At 41.9% G+C, this 23,023-nt stretch overlaps 1 protein-coding gene across 1 annotated transcript in view; it reads left to right on the top strand.

Moving 5' to 3' along the window:
- LOC126198907 (protein transport protein Sec61 subunit alpha-like) overlaps nucleotides 1–22,221 on the top strand; it is an 83,628-nt gene extending 61,407 nt beyond the window's left edge. The window contains exon 3 of the mRNA XM_049935534.1: nucleotides 21,863–22,221. Within this exon, the coding sequence (XP_049791491.1) occupies nucleotides 21,863–22,221 (359 nt within the window). The remainder of the gene's footprint in view (nucleotides 1–21,862) is intronic.
- The last annotated feature ends 802 nt before the right edge of the window (nucleotides 22,222–23,023 follow it).

Here is a 23,023-nt window from a genome sequence, read left to right as displayed (position 1 = left end):
ACTTTTCTGACTTCTACTGCCTCTGGACGCTCGGTCCTAGAGTTTAGTCTTTTCCACTCCGTCCCCGTTTATCCCTGACATGGCATAATGTTAAAACGAAGCCTTTCCCTACATGATCCCGAACTACTTCCAAGCCCTTCATTGGCTTGTCATGACGTAGTGAATTCCCCATCACGAGCCGAGCCCTCTCTCTCTCTCTCTCTCTCTCTCTCTCTCTCTCTCTCCTCTCTCTCTCTGGCAGGTTCCACACTGTCTCATTTCGTACTCCTTATTGTCTTCCCGATACTGAACAAAAAGCTTCGATACTTAGGAGTAACATTGCTAGAAAAATGTCGTACTAATAAAAGAATCGAGAAAAATTGACTATCGATAGTTATCTTTGAAAATAAGATTATATCAGTTACTCGCTGTTCGTCCAATCTCTCCATTTCTGTTTATAAAATCTATCTATAATACAGTGAGATAGTCGATGTTCACAAGTTTTAAATAGAATAATACAAGAGTTAATTCAAGCACTGTTTTTGTTTTCATTGCAGATTACATGTTCAAAAATTTGAAACTTGATGAAGTGTTGGCAGAAGAGCCAACACCGTGTTGCTAGAGGAGGCCGAAATGCACGCGTTTAATTACACGCAGACTGGCGTGAGGTCTGGAACAATTAAAGGAGTTGAGTCTAATAAGAAAAGAACGTAGTTCTTGGAATACTTAACTTTAATCCATATTTGGAGTACATCGCTCTTGATTGTACATGCTTCAATATAAATATCAATTGAATACAGCGCCTTGCTAGGTCGTAGCAAATAACGTAGCTGAAGGCTATGCTAACTATCGTCTCGGCAAATGAGAGCGTATTTGTCAGTGAACCACTGCTATGAACGTCGGCTGTACAACTGGGGCGAGTGCTAGTAAGTCTCTCTAGACCTGCCGTGTGGCGGCGCTCGGTCTGCGATCACTGACAGTGGCGACACGCGGGTCCAACGTATACTAATGGACCGCGGCCGATTTAAAGGCTACCACCTAGCAAGTGTGGTGTCTGGCGGTGACACCACACTTGAAATATGAAATTACAGAATAGCTGACTAGTACCCATAAGTAAATTTAAATCGGCGAAAACTAATTTCAAAAATTCTCCTTTGCGCAGCTTTAAAAAGTATGAAACAAGACTTCCACATTGAGGTGTTCTTCAGGAGTGCTATCTGCATTACAAATTCATTCGGATCAGATCGATATTTTAGCAGTTGCAGACGAGGATACACACAAATGTTTTTCCAGTTTTTGGAAAGTAGTTTACAATGTGCCCGTTTTCGGAAGAAGGGAGTAGTAACCCACACTCAGAAAACAACCCATAACTCCCAAATTTATAACATTACAGTCTAAGATAAAAAAAGCGACACACCGCGAAGGAATCATCCGAATGGGACGAAAATAGGTAGATATAATGTAAAAGTACAGAAACAAATGCAACAATTTCTGAAAACTTGGATGATTTATTGAAGAGGAAGAGAATCACGAATAGAGCAAGTAAGTAACACTTTGGTCAATCACTGACCCTTATGCAAGGAGTTATTCGTGTAGCTTCATTGATAGAGTTCTTGGGTCACTCCTGAGGGATACTGTGCCGAATTCTGTCAAAATTTGTGTGTTAGCTCTTCAAAATCTCGAGATGGCTGAAGCGCCCTGCCCATAATGTCCCAAACGATGTCAGCAAGGGAGAGATCTGGCGACCTTGCTGCCCAAGGTAGGGTTTAGCAAGCAAGAAGACGGAAGCAGTAGAAACTCTCACCATGCGTAGGTGGGTATTATTGGCATTGTCGTGCTGAATTGTAAGCTCAGGATAGCTTGTCATTAAAGGCAACAACTGTGCTGTAAGCGTGGCTCGGATAATAACCAAAGGGGTCCTGCTATGAAAAGAAATGGCACCCCAGACCATCACTCCTGATGGTCAGGACGTATGGCGGGCGACAGTGAGCTTGGTATTCCACTGGCATCTGGTGCATCTCCAAACTCGTCTTCACTGGTGACTGGGCCCCAGTTCGAAGCCATGCTCATCACTGAAGACAATTCAACTCCTATCGTTGAGATTCCTGGCCCAAGACGTGTCTGGAGACTCTACGGACAGCTGTGAGATACCAACATGGCTGTTACCCCTCCCTCTCCCATAAGGCTTGACAACCATGTGTGACAGTCAGGGGCACAATTTCTTTTCATAGCAGGATTACTTTGGCTAACATACGTCGACATATTCTGCGTCCCGTTTTGTTGCCCTCCACGGCAAGCCATCATGGGCTTTCATTTCAGAAAGATGTTGCCAGCCCCCATACAGAGTTTCTATTGCCTGCCTTCGCGTTTGCCATCCCTACCTTGACCAACAAGGTCGCCAGATCTGTCCCCAGTTGAAAACTCCAACCATCCCGGGTTTTTGACGTTCTAAAGCGCCAGTTGGACAGAACTTAGAATGACATCTCTCAGAAGGGCATCCAACAACCATGTCAAATCAATACCAAGCCAAAGACAGTGATACACCAGTGTATCACTTTAACGCCCAAAAGAATTGTACCAAAACTAGCACTTCGCTACCTGGAAAAATTTACTGTGACAGTAAGACATCGCCAGTACCCGTATGGCCGAGGGTCGCGGGTGAAAAGGAACATAAAAGCATAACTCAGGATCTCCTGGAGGAATTTCAAGCAAATTTAGTATGAACATAACTCCTTAATACTATTATTATTTATGTAAAAATACTGTGAGAGTAATATACCCCTATCACCTCTAGGGAAAGCGGTGAGGATGAGAAGCCTTGACATGTAAAAATATTCGACAATGACCCATATTATTATGGAAACCACAGTTTTCGCTGTCGCTACGCTCACTGGATGACATGTCGCTCCTGCGGGTGGTAGAGGTCGGGGAGGTATGCAGGGAGAGTGACATATCAGCATAACTACAGTACCTGAAGCAATTTATACCAAACTTGGGGCACGTATCACTTGCTACCCGGATAAAATTACTGTGACAATGAGGTGCCCCTAGCACTTTTGGCTGAGGGGGTGGGGTGAAAGGATACTGAGGAACTGCAGTGCTGCAATTCACACCAGGCACAGTTAGTAGGGAACTGTTATTGTCCAACATTGGGTTTCACGTGGGACAGTTGGTGCCCAATTAGAATGTGAATAATAAGTTTATTGGAAGGAACATAAACTTCGATTGTCTTCTTTGAAGCTTAATTACAGCAACACAAGAAGTACTTTTCAGTGAAGTGTATTTCTTGAAGTGGGTGAGAGCCGGTAAGTCTGGTGGACTGAATCACAATCACTAAAATGTCACCGAGCGAGGTGGCGCAGTGGTTAGACACTGGACTCGCATTCGGCAGGACGACGGTTCAATTCCGCGTCCGGCAATCCTGATATAGGTTTTCCATGATTTCCCTAAATCGCTCCAGGCAAATGCCGGGATGGTTCCTTTCAAAGGGCACGGCCGCATTCCTTCCCCGTCCTTCCCTAATCCGATGAGACCGATGACCTCGATGTCTGGTCTCCTTCTCCAAAACAACAAACCAACCAACTAAAATGTCAGTTAACATCCTACATGGTTCACGAACTATCTCTGTTTGCATGAGCACTATGACATGACCATAATACCAAAATCCTGGCCGGCCGGGGTGGCCGAGCGGTTCAAGGCGCTACAGTCGGGAACCGCGTGACCGCTACGGTCGCAGGTTCGAATCCTGCCTCGGGCAAGGATGTGTGTGATGTCCTTAGGTTAGTTAGGTTTAAGTATTTCTAAGTTATAGGGGACTTATGACCTTAGAAGTTAAGTCCCATAGTGCTCAGAGCCATTTGAACCAAAATCCTGGAGGTGTGCTGTGGTAGAAGCCAAGTCTTGGTGTAACGTGACGACGACTGCTGGCAGCTCCACGTAGCATCAGAGGTGAACATCAGAAGTCGGTAGGCTGGCTGGCAAACACATCGACAAACGATGTCATGGTCGTTTGACCAGCTTATAAGCTTTTAATTCGTTATTTGTTAAGTCTGTTCAACACATTGACTCATTCGGTACCAATGTTCTTGCCAGCAAGACAGTTAGGTCCCTAGAGAAGTATAGCTTTTCTTTGCTTTTCCATAGATACTGCCGTGGAGAGTGTTTCTTACCAAGTTTTATCGTACTCTTAACACTAGCAAACATATCCGCTGGGAAGCTGGTGTTTTTGCCAGCCACAGTAACCGCAAACATGTGTACGTTGGAGTACTCGTCGAAAATGTCAGAATGGAGACAGTTTACTGCATTAAGGGACAAACGAAAAAATCTGTTTATAAAGTTCGATTCGCATCTGGATCTTCTTTGGAAATGATGGTTAAATTGCAACTAAATGTGGCAGACTAGATGTACACCTAGACATATATACACTCCTGGAAATGGAAAAAAGAACTCATTGACACCGGTGTGTCAGACCCACCATACTTGCTCCGGACACTGCGAGAGGGCTGTACAAGCAATGATCACACGCACGGCACAGCGGACACACCAGGAACCGCGGTGTTGGCCGTCGAATGGCGCTAGCTGCGCAGCATTTGTGCACCGCCGCCGTCAGTGTCAGCCAGTTTGCCGTGGCATACGGAGCTCCATCGCAGTCTTTAACACTGGTAGCATGCCGCGACAGCGTGGACGTGAACCGTATGTGCAGTTGACGGACTTTGAGCGAGGGCGTATAGTGGGCATGCGGGAGGCCGGGTGGACGTACCGCCGAATTGCTCAACACGTGTGGCGTGAGGTCTCCACAGTACATCGATGTTGTCGCCAGTGGTCGGCGGAAGGTGCACGTGCCCGTCGACCTGGGACCGGACCGCAGCGACGCACGGATGCACGCAAAGACCGTAGGATCCTACGCAGTGCCGTAGGGGACCGCACCGCCACTTCCCAGCAAATTAGGGACACTGTTGCTCCTGGGGTATCGGCGAGGACCATTCGCAACCGTCTCCATGAAGCTGGGCTACGGTCCCGCACACCGTTAGGCCGTCTTCCGCTCACGCCCCAACATCGTGCAGCCCGCCTCCAGTGGTGTCGCGACAGACGTGAATGGAGGGACGAATGGAGACGTGTCGTCTTCAGCGATGAGAGTCGCTTCTGCCTTGGTGCCAATGATGGTTGTATGCGTGTTTGGCGCCGTGCAGGTGAGCGCCACAATCAGGACTGCATACGACCGAGGCACACAGGGCCAACACCCGGCATCATGGTGTGGGGAGCGATCTCCTACACTGGCCGTACACCACTGGTGATCGTCGAGGGGACACTGAATAGTGCACGGTACATCCAAACCGTCATCGAACCCATCGTTCTACCATTCCTAGACCGGCAAGGGAACTTGCTGTTCCAACAGGACAATGCACGTCCGCATGTATCCCGTGCCACCCAACGTGCTCTAGAAGGTGTAAGTCAACTACCCTGGCCAGCAAGATCTCCGGATCTGACCCCCATTGAGCATGTTTGGGACTGGATGAAGCGTCGTCTCACGCGGTCTGCACGTCCAGCACGAACGCTGGTCCAACTGAGGCGCCAGGTGGAAATGGCATGGCAAGCCGTTCCACAGGACTACATCCAGCATCTCTACGATCGTCTCCATGGGAGAATAGCAGCCTGCATTGCTGTGAAAGGTGGATATACACTGTACTAGTGCCGACATTGTGCATGCTCTGTTGCCTGTGTCTGTGCCTGTGGTTCTGTCAGTGTGATCATGTGATGTATCTGACCCCAGGAATGTGTCAATAAAGTTTCCCCTTCCTGGGACAATGAATTCACGGTGTTCTTATTTCAATTTCCAGGAGTGTAAATAGAAGTAGTAGCAAATGAATGGCTACCAGTTTACGCCAAAATATAATCTTATACCTGGGAACAGAATGAATCTTGTGTTTGCCGACCGAAGTGGCCGTGCGGTTAAAGGCGCTGCAGTCTGGAACCGCAAGACCGCTACGGTCGCAGGTTCGAATCCTGCCTCGGGCATGGATGTTTGTGATGTCCTTAGGTTAGTTAGGTTTTACTAGTTCTAAGTTCTAGGGGACTAATGACCTCAGCAGTTGAGTCCCATAGTGCTCAGAGCCATTTGAACCATTTTTGAATCTTGTGTTTGACCTTGTGCGAAGACCAACAAACAGTATTTTGCAACTGTACTCTGTGCCAGTCACTTCCATTTAGTATCATTTGACGAATAACTTACAAACAGCTGCTCTGTGGTGTTTAACAGCGTTATGCAGTTTGTCTATTGGGTAATAAATCCCTAAGGCTCGTTATTGTTATGTATACAAAAAAAAAAAAAGAAAACTAGAAATTGAGGACATCGAAGTCAGGAAATGAGAAACTGGAGTATATAGCTTAGCTAACTGCTGCATAGAAAGAATATGTAAACAGCAATTGGAAACATAACACTAGTAAAGAAAACTGGTGGCAAGGTGGTGATTTTCGAGCCATAGTAATCGCAAATACCATTTGTTGGAGTACTGGTCGGAAATGACAGAATCGAGACCACTTACTGCATTAACGGACACACAGAAATACTGTGTACAAAGCTCCATTTACATCTGGAACTTCCTAAGAAATGCAGTGCACTAGATGTTGTACATCTAGTAGAACAACCGTTTGCCGAATTTAAAACTGGTGGAATAACAGCTTTTAACTGTAATTCGTTTGCAAAATTTCTTTACTTAAAAGTTCCGTATGACTATACGGCATTGGAATCAGCAGCCTGCTTCTGTATCCAAAGGGGGAGCCATCTCCGTATATGGTATAATTCCGATCAGTTTGATATTTGATTTGATGCACACACCTCACCTAGAAAGTTTATTCTTTTTTCTAACCTCCATGCTCTGAGCCGGCCGTAGTGGCCCAGCGGTTCTAGGCGCTACAGTCTGGAACCGCGCGACCGCTACGGTCGCAGGTTCGAGTCCTGCCTCGGGCATGGATGTGTGTGATGTCCTTAGGTAAGTTAGGTTTAAGTAGTTCTAAGTTCTAGGGGACTGATGACCTCAGAAGTGAAGTCCCATAGTGCTCAGAGCCATTTGAACCATTTTTTTCCATTCTCTGAGATGGCAAGCCCAAGTGATCACAATGTGTTTTGCACGAATGCTGATGGGCGATTATGCCCCAGGCCCTCTTCCACGCGATAGTGCATACATTTCAAGAATGCACATGTAATCTCTCAGTAACGCGAACACCCTGATGTGATAGAGTTCTCAAAAATATGTATATGTGCATGGCTGGCTGGCTACTTCTGTGATGCATAATTCCGTATAGCATATTCTTATTTTGTTTGTGGATATCTGGCCTACCAGCATTAGAATGAGTTTTCACTCTGGTGCAAGAACTGCAGCGGCCTTGACCGAGAGCAAGAAGAGACTTGGTTGACACACCCTGTGACATTACAAGACTGCTTTCAAGATGGCCAACAACTGTTATCTCAGATAGCAGGTGGCACTGATGAGCTGGACCTGCATTCTATGCTGGCCCTCAGATCTGCAGACATGTGTACCGCAGCATCCGCCATAGTTGATGCTTGGTGACAACTCGGCAGCTCTCTTCTGGCTTTCATATGAGGCCACTGCAGTTCTGTGTGATAGTGCAAAAAATCATTCTAACGCTGGTAGGCTGGGTCCTGCAAAGAAAGTGTGATAGTGCAAAAAATAATTCTAACGCTGGTAGGCTGGGTCCTGCAAAGAAAGTACGACTGCGTGATACTATTTCATAGTACAGAAGCAGACAGCCTGCCAGACACGCACATGTGTATTTTTGGGAACGATATCGTGTGACAGCATTTGCATTGTTGGGTGACTGCACATGCGTTCTTAAAAGGTATGCGTTATCACGTGGTTCTGACCCTGGAACATAATCAGCTGTCGCCATTTGTGTTAAACACATCAGGTGTACTTGAGCCTGTTAGTGCAGAGCATGGAGGCTAGGGAAAAAATACACTTTCCAGATAAAATGTGTACCTATAAAAATGATACGTTATTTCTGTTTATAGTAAATGCTAATATCGCACTGTGCTTGAAGTAATATGTAAACTTTGCTTCTGCATTTTGCAATAGCTTCTTCTTTTTTACAATTGCATTTTATATATCATTCTTTTAGGTAGTTGTCTACAACATATACTCCAGATTTTCGCTATTTGACTTCAATGTTCTCCATCTCCAGTGTTCTCTTTTTGTATACGTAACCTTGACTGTGCTTAGGAGTTTATTACCCCATTAGATAAGCTACATACCACTGTTAAACATCACACAGCAGCTGATCTGTAAGTTATTTGTTAATCGAAGCTACGTGGAAGTGACTGGCACAGTGGAAATTTGTAAATACTGATCATTGGTCTATGCACAGGGTCAGACACGTGATCCATTGTGTTTCCAGCTATAAGAGTCTATTTTGGTGTAACTATTACACATCCATTTGCTTGCTAAACTGCTATGCATAGGACTAGGTGTATAACATCTAGTCTGTCACATTTAGATGCAATGTAAACCATCTTTTTTTTTAACTGAACCAGATATGAATGGAGCTGTATAAACTGATTTTTTGTTTGTCCCTTAATGCAGTAAACGGTCTAGATTCCGACATTTCGACCAGCACTCCAACGAATGGGTATTTGCAGTTACTACGTCTGGCAAAAGCACCAGCTTCCTAGTGGTTTTCTTTGCTAGGTTAAGAAAAAAATATGAAATCTAGTAAGAGTCATTGTCTCCGTGACCTGAAGGACTCAATGTGTCGAACAGAGGAAAGACAGTACCTTAAGAGTCATAAGCCTTTCCTATGACCGTGACGTCTCTTTAATGTGTTAGCGTAGCGCTCAGAGGCTAAACGTTATATGTGTTACCGTGCTACAGTTCCACCACACTATGCTACAGTCAATATGCTTTTGTAAAAAAAGGCCACAATTAGCAATCATATTTGATCCAATCTATAATTATTTATCACATGCATAACAAATTTTTGATTTTCGTGGTGTGCTACGTGCAAAATGCGGAATTGGTTTGTCAGCCAGGGATACTTACAAGGTTGGGTTAATGGATGTGGAATATAATCATGACGAGAAGATATTGTGAAGCCTATTTCACTGTGGGGATGGCAAACTATTCCAGTGTTTACATATACATATGTCTAAACATCAGTCAGATTGACTGGCTAATTCTACACACATATCCCAGATTCTTTGTGTTGGAAATTTGTTAGTATTTTTGGTGGCTTAGCAAATAAGAGAAGCAACTATTCTGCTACAAAATACAAACCTGTTAAGTTTTTAGTGGGCACTTCTTGAAAAACTGACAAACTGCCTTTTGACTCCTGTCTCAGGTTCTTTGACCGAGGTTTTTTTAATGAAAAAATGGCTCTGAGCACTATGGGACTTAACTTCTGAGGTCATCAGTCCCCTAGAACTTAAAATTACTTAAACCTAACTAACCTAAGGACGTCACACAAATTCATGCCCGAAGCAGGATTCGAATCTGCGACTGTAGCGGTCGCGCGGTTCTAGACTGTAGCGCCTAGAACCGCTCGGCCACTCCGGCCGGCTTTTTAAAATGATTTTTGTGACATTTCACCAGCTCGAGTGGCTGCCATTATCAAAGCTTCACCTTCTAATGCAGTGGAGGGGTGAAGCTGTGACAATGCTAGCCACTTGTGCTGGCGAAATGTCAGAAAAATCATCAGACAGACGTTGACTGAAGAACCCGAGACAAAAGCCAACAGGTAGTTCGTCTACTACAAAATCTTTGTTAATTTCTGCATATCCATTCACACAGAGAAAACAACACATTAAGTGTTAATATCTTGTATTCCCCAGCCATAGCCAGATTTCTCCCTTCACTGTGTTTAAAGTCTTGTGTATATCTTGCTAGCACATCTGAGAGAGTTTCCTTTTCCCAATTGCAGTTAATATTGTTAATAAATGAAAAGCACCAGTTTGCTTTTGTTCTACAATATTACTTTTATTGTAAATCGGTTTTAGGCTTACAAGGCCATCTTCAGACATTTACTGAGTATTATCACCAAAGAAGTTAAATATTAGCAGACAACATTGGAAGAGAAGTAACACATCTAGACTGATATAGAAACATACAGTAAGTAACATCTTTGCAATGAAAACGTAAAAACTGAACTGTACATGAATAACAATGGAGTAGACAGGAAAACCATTAGCACAAAATAGGAATAGAATGCCTACATAACAGTTTCTATTAATAAACAAAACTAATAAAATAAAATAAAATTAGTACTAGACAAGGCTTCATCAGGAGGTATGAAAAATGGAGAGTGATACACAACCAATTAAAAGAAGAGACAGTTATCAATGAAAATACAGAATACATAAGGAACTTACGCAATATATGTAAGATAAACAGAAATAAATAAATGCAGGAAAATGGAGGTGTTTGAGGGAACCTACAGTTTGAGAGTGTGGTGGTACTGCATTTTAACATTAACATTATAATCAAAGCAGTGGCTGTGTAACAGTTTTCATTAAATAAATGAGCAAAGTAAAATATGAACAGTATTTGATGAGAAAACTACAAGGGGTGTTAAACATGGACAATAATACAAGTACCAGTCAAAAGAAAGCCTTAACTATTGAAACTACAGTCAATGTGGAATACAAAGACAACTTCAACAAAACAAAACAACTTAATGAATACAGGAAAATGGGAATATGTAGGAAGGGAGAGTGTGGGAAGTAACGAACAACAAAGATAAGTATATGAAGTTTAGGAGAGGGGAAGTGTTGAGCTGTGTCTGGTCATTTAGGATGAGATCTGGACTGTGAGAAAGATATTTGTTAATTTCCAGAGCTTCGAGCAGGTTGAGTTTATGGCCTTTGTTTGCTAAGTGAAGTACATGGGACAGTGGCTGGTAGTTGTGACCTTCACTCAGTACATGCTTAGCAAATGCAGAGTCTAAATTCTGCAACCTCCAGCTGCGTTCCTGTTCAGCCAACCTAGTTGATATGTCTCTGCCTAACTGACCAATGTAAAATTTGTCACAATCAGAACAGGCGATTTTGTATACCCCACTGTTGGCTAATAACTGGATCTTGTCTTTGCTATTAAAATCACACTGGGCTGTCGTGTTCCTGACATAGTAGTAAACCATATACTTGCAGGATTTCTGTGCTTTGGCTACAATCTCTGATACCTGACCTGGAAATGGTAGTGTACACCATTTATTGCAGACAGTGGATGGGGAAGCAGGTGTGGCATAGAGGAGGGGTATAATTTTTCGTTTCCTGTGCAAGATGTGGTCAATAAGAACTGGATTGTAGCCATTGGCTGTGGCAATAAATTCTATTGTATCCAACTCTGCTTTAAAATCATGGATATGAGACGTTGTACCATTGAGTGCAAAGCTGCATGTTTGTGAGCTATGGGGTGTTGTGAGCAAGGAGGTATTTCTGTGTCTGTAGTAGTTATTTTTCTGTAAATTTTGAAAGAATGTGTGTGTGTGTGTGTGTGTGTGTGTGTGTGTGTGTGTGTGTGTGTGTGTGTGTGTGTGTGTGTGTGTGTGTGTGTACTGATGTCAATGGTGAGATCTAAGAAGTTCATGGATTTGTTGCCAATCTCCATAGTGAACTGGATATTTTTATGTTGGCTGTTTAGGTTTTTCAGGAATGTGTTGAGTTGTCTTGTAGTAACAGTCCACATACACAGGACATCATCTACATATCTAAACCAGTATTTGATGTTTACTCTCAAAGGTTCTGTTTTTAGAAAATTTGGCTCATAATGGTCCATAAATATTTCAGCCAACAGTGGACTAAGAGGGGACCCATAGGTAAGCCATCTAATTGTTTATAAAGAGTCCCTTGGAACTGGAAATAGTTCTGTGTGAGGCATGCCTGTGTGGCCAGTCTCAAGTCATTCAATTCTACAGGATTGACATTAGACTTGTGCATCAGCTCTGTCAGAATATCAATGCATTCTACTACTGGTATGTTAGAAAACAAACTGCTAACATCAGAGGATACTAATTTATCACTGTGTGAGACAGATATATCTTTTAACTTGTTTACTAGGACCACAGAGTTTGAAATACCGTGCTTTGGTTTGAATTTAATCTTGCTCTTAATATTATTCCTTTAAGGCAGTTGTTTCAGCCCTATACTTCAGTGTTCCTTTTTTGGTTGCGATGTCCTCCATTACCAGTTTCCTTTTTCGAGGGCATTATACATTAACTCCATTTACTGTAATTTCATCAGTGGAAAATGGTTTCAGCCTGTGCGATACATTTACTAGTTTTCTTAAGATTTGTGGAAGAACAGTGTTGGTAGCAACCAGTCCTAATTTATCAGTATCTATATTTGAGGATATTGTGAAGAGCAATTCTCTAGATCGAGAGTAATATGTTTCTTCTGCTTTAATATAGCACTTCAGTATAACACTTATGTCGTCTTTGTTGTAGTCAGTGTTAAGAATCTCCACATAGTTAGCAGGTAGGCAGTTAAAACTGTTTGTTGCTAGAATACAGTTTATAAGCTTTTATTGGTCCCGAATGTCAGGAAGACTTACTTGTACATCAGTCAATTTTCGTGTGTTCTTACTGTCGAAATAGACGAACTGCATACGTTGTTAAACATAACAAAGCAGCTGTTCTGTAAGTTATTCGTTAATTGTCACCACATGGAAGCAGTTGTCACAGAGTAGAGTGGAGCACATTGTGAATACTGTTCGTTGCAGTTTAATACGCTTAAAGAGTCGCGCGCAGGGTCAGACAGACGATCTATTTTGTAGCTGTATACTGCAGTCTCCAGCTTGGAAATAGCATGCTCTTCAGCCAAGGAAGGCGTAAAAGTTTCACGTAGTCGCATGTCGGGACACTTTTTAATTTCTATAAAGTTGTTAGCAAAAACTTTGTTCACTCCCGGCTGTGATTCGACATATAAATTTGTCATATATCTTTGCACTTGTAGCTCAACAATAATAAACTGTCAATCCCAACTGTCTTATTGTCGTCCACAGTCAGACTGCTGTTTCCCTGACATTCTTCTTCCATGCAGAAGCCATGGTTTGATATCAGATAATCACAGATCTCCATTTTTATTAAAAATTCGGCCAAAATCTCGCGTTATGTCAAAATCCAAAAGGCAAGTCATCTGCACGAATCTGCTTCAATATTGCAGGCAGCCCTTCTGTTAGAACACCCATTTTAACGTCAGGTCGTTCCACTTCGTATGGTTTGGCCACAGGGTTCCTACATTTCTTCAAAATAATTTCCACAGCTTCCTTGCCGATTTTTTCCAGTATTCCTCTTGCTGATACATTATCATTCCCATGTAGGAGAAATGGTAACTTTGCCCTGACACCGTATCTCGTCGTGACGAACATGTAAAATTTAGTACGTAGGTAGTAGTTTAATGACCACACCTCTCCTTTAAAATTACTTGTTTAGCAACGAGAAAAGAATTGGTGTCAGGAATGTGAGAACCTTACTATAGACTGGGAAATTACAGAACATGATAACTGAAATGGAAAAATTAAATTTATATGTATTAGGTTTAGCTGAAGTGAGGTGGCCACAACCTGGATATTTTTGGAGTGGAATTTGTGGTGTACCGGAAGGTACAGCAGAGAGTATGCCAGGAAATGGTGGAGCGGGCACAATCTGACATAAGAAACTGGGAAACAGAGTCAACAGTTTTGTGTAGTACAGTGAACGACTAATTAGAGTACGGATTGAAATTAAACCAAAGTCTATATGCCAGCAACAGAGGAGGAAAAAAAGTGGTGGAAAAATGTTATGAAGAGCTAATTGAATTGATAAAGAAAATACAAGGTGAAGAAAACTTCATTTTACTTGGGGATAGGAATGTAACAGTAGAAGGAATCGAAGGAAATACAGTTGGTAAATATGGATTGGGATAAAGAAATGAGAGAAGAGAGAGATTTGTAGAGGTCTGCATAGATATAAACTAACGGTAACGAATACTATATTCCGGCATTATCCAAGGAGGAGATATAAGTGAAAAGCCGCAAGAGACATACAGAGGGCACACATAGACTACATACTGGTAAGAGAAACATTCAAGAATCAGTGAAGGACAGCAGAAGCTACCCTGGAGCAGGTGTCAACATCAACAATAATTTAGTTGTGATGCTTTGTGAACCAGAATTCAAAATATTAAAGGTGAAAGAAAGAAGCAGTGGTAGGTATCATAAGCTTAAAGATGAGTCTCCATAAAATCGCTACACAGCACAAACAAACAACACTGTTGAGGAAACCAGATAACACATGGGGCTACAACAGAAATGGAGTAAAATAAAGAAATGCATTTTAAACTCTGAATAAGTGGTATTAGGGAAAAAAGTAACAGCAGAACAGGAAAGAATGGATAAGTCAGGAAGTCGAGAATATGATAAAGGAAAGAAGAGAGTATAAACACTAGAAGGATGTAGAAGGAATGCAGAAATACAAAAAAATTTAGAAACAAGATTAATAAGAGGACAAAACAGTATAAAGAACAGCATTTTAAAGAAATATGTCAAGACATAGATAATACTATGAAATTAGGTCAAATTGACATGGCATAGGAGATGTAAAGAATGTCTTCGAAACGCTTATATATAAAAACTACAAACGTGAAATCGAAATAGTTCGCTGTGGTAATAAAGAAGAATCAGATATCATTCAAAAGGGGTTACGATAACGTTGCTCCCTATCCCCATACTTCTTTAATTTGTAGATACAGAAGGCAGTCGACTTGGTGAGAAAAGAAGTAAACATAGGAATTAACAATTGATGAACATAAGGTGGACATGCTGAAATTCACCGATGACATAGCACTAATTACAGAAAGTGAAGGTGACCTGCAGAAAATCTTGAACACAACGAATACAATAAGTGAGAAACAGTTCCATATGACAATAAAACACAAATGAAACAAAAGTTCTAGTCAGCAGTAGAAGCGAGGTAAGCAAGACAGCGGTAAAGTTGAAAATGAGACGATTGAGGAAGTGAACAAGTTTAATTAATGGGAAGTAAAATTCCGAGTGGTGGAAGAAGCTACAGGGAGATAGTATGCAGAACTGCCGAGGCCAAGAATGGTTTTAATAAGAAGAAAAACATATTCACTACAAAGAGTATAAGCCTTGACGTGAGGAAACAAATGTTGAAGACCTACGTGTTGAGCACTGAAAAATTTGCAGAGAAGATTGGACGATAGGAGTGAGAATGCTGCATTCTAAACATGGTGCTACAGGAGAATGATGAAAATTAGCGGGACAGAAATGATCACAAACGAGGAAGTTTTTATTCCAGCAGGAGGGAAAAGATGGAACACGAAAAAGAAGGGCTCAGCTGATAGCCACGTACTCAGACATGATGGTCTATTGAAAAGAGTAACAGAGGGAGCAGTGAAGGGAGAAATGTCAGAGAAAGACCCAGACTTGAGTATATTAAACAAATATTGGGAGAGTGAGAGAAAATGCTGTTGAGAACTGGTTCTGTAACGGGTGGAAGCACATTTAAATTCATCTTTCTATGCACATATTTTCCGTTTAATTTATGTTGCCAATTTCAGTAACAAGGTTGTCCAGCTTCTCCGCAATAACGACAAACCAAAGCGTTCCACGGTTGGTCTCATCTTTCTCTCTAACAGCCGAGTAACGCTTAGCACTTTGTAGAAATCCAAGTTCACAGTTTTCGCTACTACATAATAGTGATTGGCTGCGACTATCAGGCCTTCCTTTGTACTTAAAAGAACCAAGATGGCGGCACTCTGACGCGTTATCAGTTCTGTGTTAGTGTCTAATACAGTGAAAACAGCCTTGCACAGGGTCAAACTATGATCCATTCTGTGGCGTAAAATGGTAAATATCCTAACTCACCAAAAATTCTTGGAAGTTCCTATTTACAGTGCTCTACGTGCATGTATTTCAGATGGGAGGAGTGGGTAGTTGGGTGACCTAGAACAGTAGTCGAATCTAGGTAGCTTAAGGCAAGGCAACCCTCCTTTTGCACCTGTATGATGTCAGAATTCAGGGAGCCATGATGTCATGGCGTTGTTGTAATTGCCAGGATGCAATTATGGCATAATCCTGGGAACGCTATTCTGATATTAGCAAGTCTTGAGCTCTAATATACACTGGCCCGCTACTTTCGAATACTATGAAGAAATACAGTTTGTCTTTCTGTTAAATAAATGCATATATTATGTTTAATTATCTTGGCTATTACAAAAGTTAAAAATTTTCCCTATGAAATAAAATTACGTGGCCCGCTGTGTACTATCATTTGCCGTAAACCTTTTTTCGATGTTTTGAACCATTCATAAAATAAAGGCGTCTTACATCTGATGCGATACACCCTGTAGACGTCACGCAAGGTCGCGGCATATACAACAGTGAAAGGATTAATGACTCATTTTATATTATTGGTCGCGTTACCGTTTTATGCTCGACTCTTATAATAAGCAGTAAACCCTCCACTCCTGAATCTTTACAGAATCAAACTCCCATATATTAAAGAGCTTCAGACATCTGATAACTTGAACAAGTGAGTTAATGTATTAAATATATTACGTGTAGACATATAAATGAGGAAAAGTTTAGTAAAGGTTTGAAATTGTATTTAAAGTTAGCAGAAAGCCGATAAGAGCTCTCATTATTAAACACTGGACTGAGTATAGTCTGGGTAATTTGCGCTCCATTTTATGCAAAAGCTATTTTTTCGCACATCTCAATGTTTATGACGTCATTTCTTCAGAAATACGCAATAATTTTGCGAGTACTTCAGTAGTGCATGTGGACACAGTCTGCAAATGGTTTTGCGAATAGAGTTAGTAGTATTAACAGAATATTCCATCGGATCTTGGCAGAACAATATTATTATAAATGAAAAGCACCAGTTTGCTTTTGTTCTACAATATTACTTTTATTGTTAACCGGTTTTCGGCTTACAATGCCATCTCCAGACATTTACTGAGTATTATCACCAAAGAAGTTAAATGTTAGCAAACAACATTGGAAGAGAGGTAACACATCTAGACTGATGTAGAAACATACAGAAAGTAACATCTTTGCAATGAGATAGTAAAAACTGAACAGTACATAAATAACAATGGAGTAGACAGGAAAACCTTTTGCACAAAATAGGAATAGCATGCCTACACAACAGTTTCTATTAATAAACAAAACTAATAAAATTAAATTAGTACCAGACCAGGATGCGTCAGAAGGTATGAAACATGGAGAGTGATACACAACCAATTAAAATAAGAGACAGTTATCAGTGTAAATACAGAATACATAAGGAACTTACGCAATATCAATAAGATAAATAGAAATAAATAAATGCAGGAAAATGGAGGTGTTTGAGGGCGCCTACAGTTTGAGAGTGTGGTGGTACTGCATTTTAACATTAACATTATAATCAAAGCAGTGGCTGTGTAACAGTTTTCATTAAATAAATGAGCAAAGATAAATATGAACAGTATTTGATGAGAACTACAAGGGTTGTTAAACAAGGACAGTAATACAAGTACCAGATAAAAGAAAGCCTTAACTATTGAAACTACATTCTATGTGGAATACAAAGACAACTTCAACAAAACAAAACAACTTAATGAATACAGGAAAATGGGAATATGTAGGAAGGGAGAGTGTGGGAAGTAACGAACAACAAAGATAAGTATATGAAGTTTAGGAGAGGGGAAGTGTTGAGCTGTGTCTGGCCATTTAGGATGAGATCTGGACTGTGAGGGAGATGTTTGTTAATTTCCAGGGCTTCGAGCAGGTTGGGCTTATGGCCTTTTTTTGCTAAGCGAAGTACATGGGACACTGGCTGGTAGTTGTGACCCTCACTCAGTACATACTCGGCAAATTAAGAGTCTGAATTCTGCAACTTCCAGCTGCGTTCATTTTCAGCCAGCATAGTTGATATGTCTCTGCCTCACTGACTAGTGTAAAATTTGTCACAATCAGAACAGGTGATTTTGTATACCCCACTGTTGGCTAATAACTGGATCTTGTCTCTGCTATTACAAACACACTGGGCTGTCATGTTCCTGACATAGTAGGAAAGCCTATACTTGCAGATTTTCAGTGCTTTGGCTACAATCTGAGATACCTGACCTAGAAATGGTAGTGTACACCATTTATCGGAGACAGTGGATGGGGAAGCAGGTGTGGCATAGAGGAGGGGTATAATTTTTCGTTTTTATTTCCTGTGCAATATGTGGTCAATAAGAACTGAATTGTAGCCATTCCTTATGTATTCTGTATTTACACTGATAACTGTCTCTTCTTTTAATTGGTTGTGTATCACTCTCCATGTTTCATACCTCCTGACGCATTCTGGTCTGGTACTAATTTTATTTTATTTTATTAGTTTTGTTTATTAATAGAAACTTATGTAGGCATGCTATTCCTATTTTGTGCAAAAGGTTTTTCTGTCTACTCCATTGTTATTTATGTATTGTTCAGTTTTTACTATTTCATTGCAAAGATGTTACTTACTGTATGTTTCTACATCAGTCTAGATGTGTTACTTTTCTTCCAATGTTGTTTGCTAACATTTAACTTCTTTGGTGATAATACTCAGTAAATATCTGGAGATGGCCTTGTAAGCCGAAAACCGGTTAACAATAAAATTAATATTGTAGAACATAAGCAAACTGGTGCTTGTCATTTATTATAGAGTTTGTAGTAAAGAATTAGTAACTTAAAAACTCATGCCAGAATTTTCAATAAGTAGTACTATCTGGAAGAAGCTGCATAAATATTCAGTCAGATCTTGATAAGATCAGAGATTGACAATTTGCTTTAAATGTTCTGAAATGTGAGATTGTGTAGTTCACAAAACGAAATAATGTAGTATCCTATGACTATAATATTAATGAGTTACTGTTGGAGTCGGCCAACACGTACAAATACTAGCGAATAGCACTTTGTAGAGATGTGATTTGGAATGATCACATAGGTTCAGTCGTGGGTAAAGCAGCTGGTAGACTTCGGTTTATTGGTGGAATACTGGCGAAGTGCAATCAGTCTACAAATGAGATTGCTTACAAGTCACTCGTGCGACCGGTTCTAGAATATTGCTCAAATGTGTGGGACCCGTACCACATAGGACAGCACGAATGGTCACAGGTTTATTTAATCCGCGGGAGACTGTCACAGAAATATTGAAGGAACTGAACTGGCAGACTCTTGAAGATAGACGTAAACAATCCGTGAACGTCTATTAACAAAGTTTCAAGAACCAGCTTTAAATATTTACTTTAGGAATATATTGCAACCTCTTAAGTATCGCTCATACAGGGATCGTGAAGTAAGATTAGAATAATTGCTGCACGCACAGAGACATTCAAATAATCATTCTCCCGCGCTCCATTCGTGAATAGAACAGGAAGAAACCCTAAAAATTGGTACAATGTGGCGTACCCTCTGCTGTGCACCTCACAGTGCTTTACAGAGTATAGATACAAAAATGTTGATGTAGCTCTTTTCAGTCACTGTGTTTTAGTCAAGAAAAGAAGGGACCGTACACTTTTTCATGAGAAATGGCACAAAAAACGTTCACTTTAACCGAGTATCTCTAACGATCAGTGCGAAAAGGCCGATGAAAAGCACGTTGGACCGAAATCAGTGACTCAGTCTTTGAAAACTGCAGCACACTAGACCCCTTCTGTTGAGCGTACGCCATCCTATTTCTGATTGACTGCAAACTGAGAAGACTCATTGACTGACATGTCTACATCTACATACATACTCCGCAATCCACCATACGGTGCGTGGTGGAGGGTACCTCGTACCACAACTAGCATCTTCTCTCCCTGTTCCACTCCCAAACAGAACGAGGGAAAATTGACTGCCTATATGCCTTTGTACGAACCCTAATCTCTCTTATCTTTGTGGACTTTCTGCGAAATATAAGTTGGCGGCAGTAAAATTGTACTGCGTCAGCCTCAAATGCTGGTTCTCTAAATTTCCTCAGTAGCGATTCACGAAAAGAACGCCTCCTTTCCTCCAGAGACTCCCACCCGAGTTCCTGAAGCATTTCCGTAACACTCGCGTGATGATCAAAGCTACCAGTAACAAATCTAGCAGCCCGCCTCTGAATTGCTTCTATGTCCTCCCTCAATCCGACCTGATAGGAATCCCAAACGCTCGAGCAGTACTCAAGAATAGGTCGTATTAGTGTTTTATAAGCGGTCTCCTTTACAGATGAACCACATCTTCCCAAAATTCTACCAATGAACCGAAGACGACTATCCGCCCTCCCCACAACTGCCATTAGATGTTTGTCCCACTTCATATCGTTCTGCAATGTTACGCCCAAATATTTAATCGACGTGACTGTGTCAAGCGCTGCACTACTTATGGAGTATTCAAACATTACGGGATTCTTTTTCCTATTCATCTGCATTAATTTACATTTATCTATATTCAGAGTTAGCTGCCATTCTTTACACCAATCACAACTCCTGTCCAAGTCATCTTGTATCCTTCTACAGTCACTCAACGACGACACCTTTCCGTACACTACAGCATCATCAGCAAACAGCCGCACATTGCTATCCACCCTATCCAAAAGATGTGACGGCGATCTTCTGATATCTAGGCCAAGCTCATTCAATCGGCACCGTCCAAAATCAAGTCATTCTTTCCGAAACACCCTGTATTTAGTGATTGTAGTTAGCATAATTTGCGCGCCATGAGTTATGCTCCATCACGACATATACACTGTTTGTAATATTTGCCTTGCTGTCTTAAATCTTTGACACGACGAGACTTTGCCTCTTAATGGATAGATTGTGACAGTAATTTAAATTTTCAAGTTGGGTATTAATTAAAACTCATCTGAAATACTGAAAGATCAAGTTTTTGTAGCGGCTGGAAGCCGTTGGGTAAATAATTTGCAAGTCGGTCTGTGCACCGTAGCCGGCCGCTGTGGCCGAGCGATTCTAGGCGCTTCAGTCCGGAACCACGCTGCTGCTACGATTTCAGGTTCTAATGTCCATAGGTTAGTTAGGTTTAAGTAGTTCTAAGTCTAGGGGACTGATGACCTCAGATGTTAAGTCCCATAGTGCTTAGAGCCATTGGAACCACTGTGTACCTTAAACTAAGTTGTTGTTGTTGTTGTTGTTGTTGCGGCCTTCAGTCCTGAGTGGTTTGATGCAGCTCTCCATGCTACTCTATCCTATGCAGGCTTCTTCATCTCCCAGTACTTACTGCAACCTACGTCCTTCTGAATCTGCTTAGTGTATTCATCTCTTGGTCTCCCTCTATGATTTTTACCCTCCACACTGCCCTCCAATGCTAAATTTGTGATCCCTTGATGCCTCAGAACATGTCCTACCAACCGGTCCCTTCTTTTCAAGTTGTGCCACAAACTCCTCTTCTCCCCAATTCAATTCAATACCTCATTAGTTATGTGATGTACCCATCTAATCTTCAGCATTCTTCTGTAGCACCACATTTCGAAAGCTTCTATTCTCTTCTTGTCCAAACTATTTATCGTCCATGTTTCACTTCCATACATGGCTACACTCCATACAAATACATTCAGAAACGACTTCCTGACACTTAAGTCTATACTCGATGTTAACAAATTTTTCTTCTTCAGAAACGCTTTCCTTGCCATTGCCAGTCTACATTTTATATCCTCTCTACTTAGACCATCATCAGTTATTTTGCTCCCCAAATAGCAAAACTCCTTTACTACTTTAGGTGTCTCATTTCCTAATCTAATTCCCTCAGCATCACCCGACTTAATTAAGTTAGCTATTAAGTAATGCAGATGGTTACCTTCCTATTATGAACGTTTGAAAAGTTTCTTGTTTTTACATTTTTACGTAGCTTTTGCTGCTGAGTAATGCGACCGCTCTCTGTGGCAGACCCGATGCACGCGCTGCTGTACCTGTGCTTCATGCTGGGCTCGTGCGCCTTCTTCTCGAAGGCGTGGCTGAGCGTGTCCGGGTCGTCGGCTCGCGACGTGGCGCGGCGGCTGCGCGAGCAGCGGATGGTGATGCCGGGACACCGCGACGGGTCGCTGGTGCGCGAGCTCGACCGCTACATCTCGACGGCTGCCGCCTTCGGGGGCGTCTGTATAGGCGCGCTGTCCGTGCTCGCCGACGTGCTGGGCGCCATCGGCTCGGGCACCGGCATCTTGCTCGCCGTCACCATCATCTACGAGTACTTCGAGATATTCGTACGCGAGCAGGGCTCCCCTGGCTCCGTCGGCCTCCTCTTCTGAGACGGACCAGGAAGAGTGACCTGTGGTCGGACGCTCGAGTCGGCAGATCCTTTCTGGAAAGTTGCACTGCCAAGTATGATGCGAAGAACTCTGACTAGTGATGAGTATGAATATGAGTGCATTGTCAAATAGTGCTCGCTGAGGAGCGCTGTGCCAATATGTTGTATCTGACACTGACCCTTCCTCGTACGCACTGGAAATTTCCAGAGGCCCGACTGTGTCTTAACGATTTTGGGAAGCTAACGATGATTTTAGTCTGCCCCTCTGCGTATCGTCAGTGACTCTTGTTGACCTTAATTTTGTTAATCGATTTGTTTGTAATCTCACTGAAACACTTGTATAAAAACATTTACTGTTTAATCATACAGAATATATACATTGTGAGAAATGTAGGTTCTGTCTGTACCACCAGTCTACTTTAATCTTAGTACATACACTACCACATCAAAAGTAATCGCCAACCAGACCTTTGACACCACTGGCCATTAAAATTGCTACACCACGAAGATGACGTCCTACAGACGCGAAATTTAACCGACAGGAAGATGATGTTGTGATATGCAAATGATTAGCTTTTCAGAGCATTCACACAAGGTTGGCGCCGGTGGCGACACCTACAACGTGCTGACATGAGGAAAGTTTCCAACTGATTTCTCATACACAAACAGCAGTTGACCGGCATTGCCTGGTGAAACGTTGTTGTGATGCCTCGTATAAGGAGCAGAAATGCGTACCACCTCGTTTCAGACTTTCATAAAGATCGGATTGTAGCCTATCGCGATTGCAATTTATCGTATCGCCA

Source organism: Schistocerca nitens, chromosome 8 (assembly GCF_023898315.1).
Source record: "Schistocerca nitens isolate TAMUIC-IGC-003100 chromosome 8, iqSchNite1.1, whole genome shotgun sequence".
NCBI classification, from domain to species: Eukaryota; Metazoa; Arthropoda; class Insecta; order Orthoptera; family Acrididae; genus Schistocerca; species Schistocerca nitens.
Note: the sequence above shows the minus strand (reverse complement) of the source record. Positions and strands in the feature narration are given on the sequence as shown.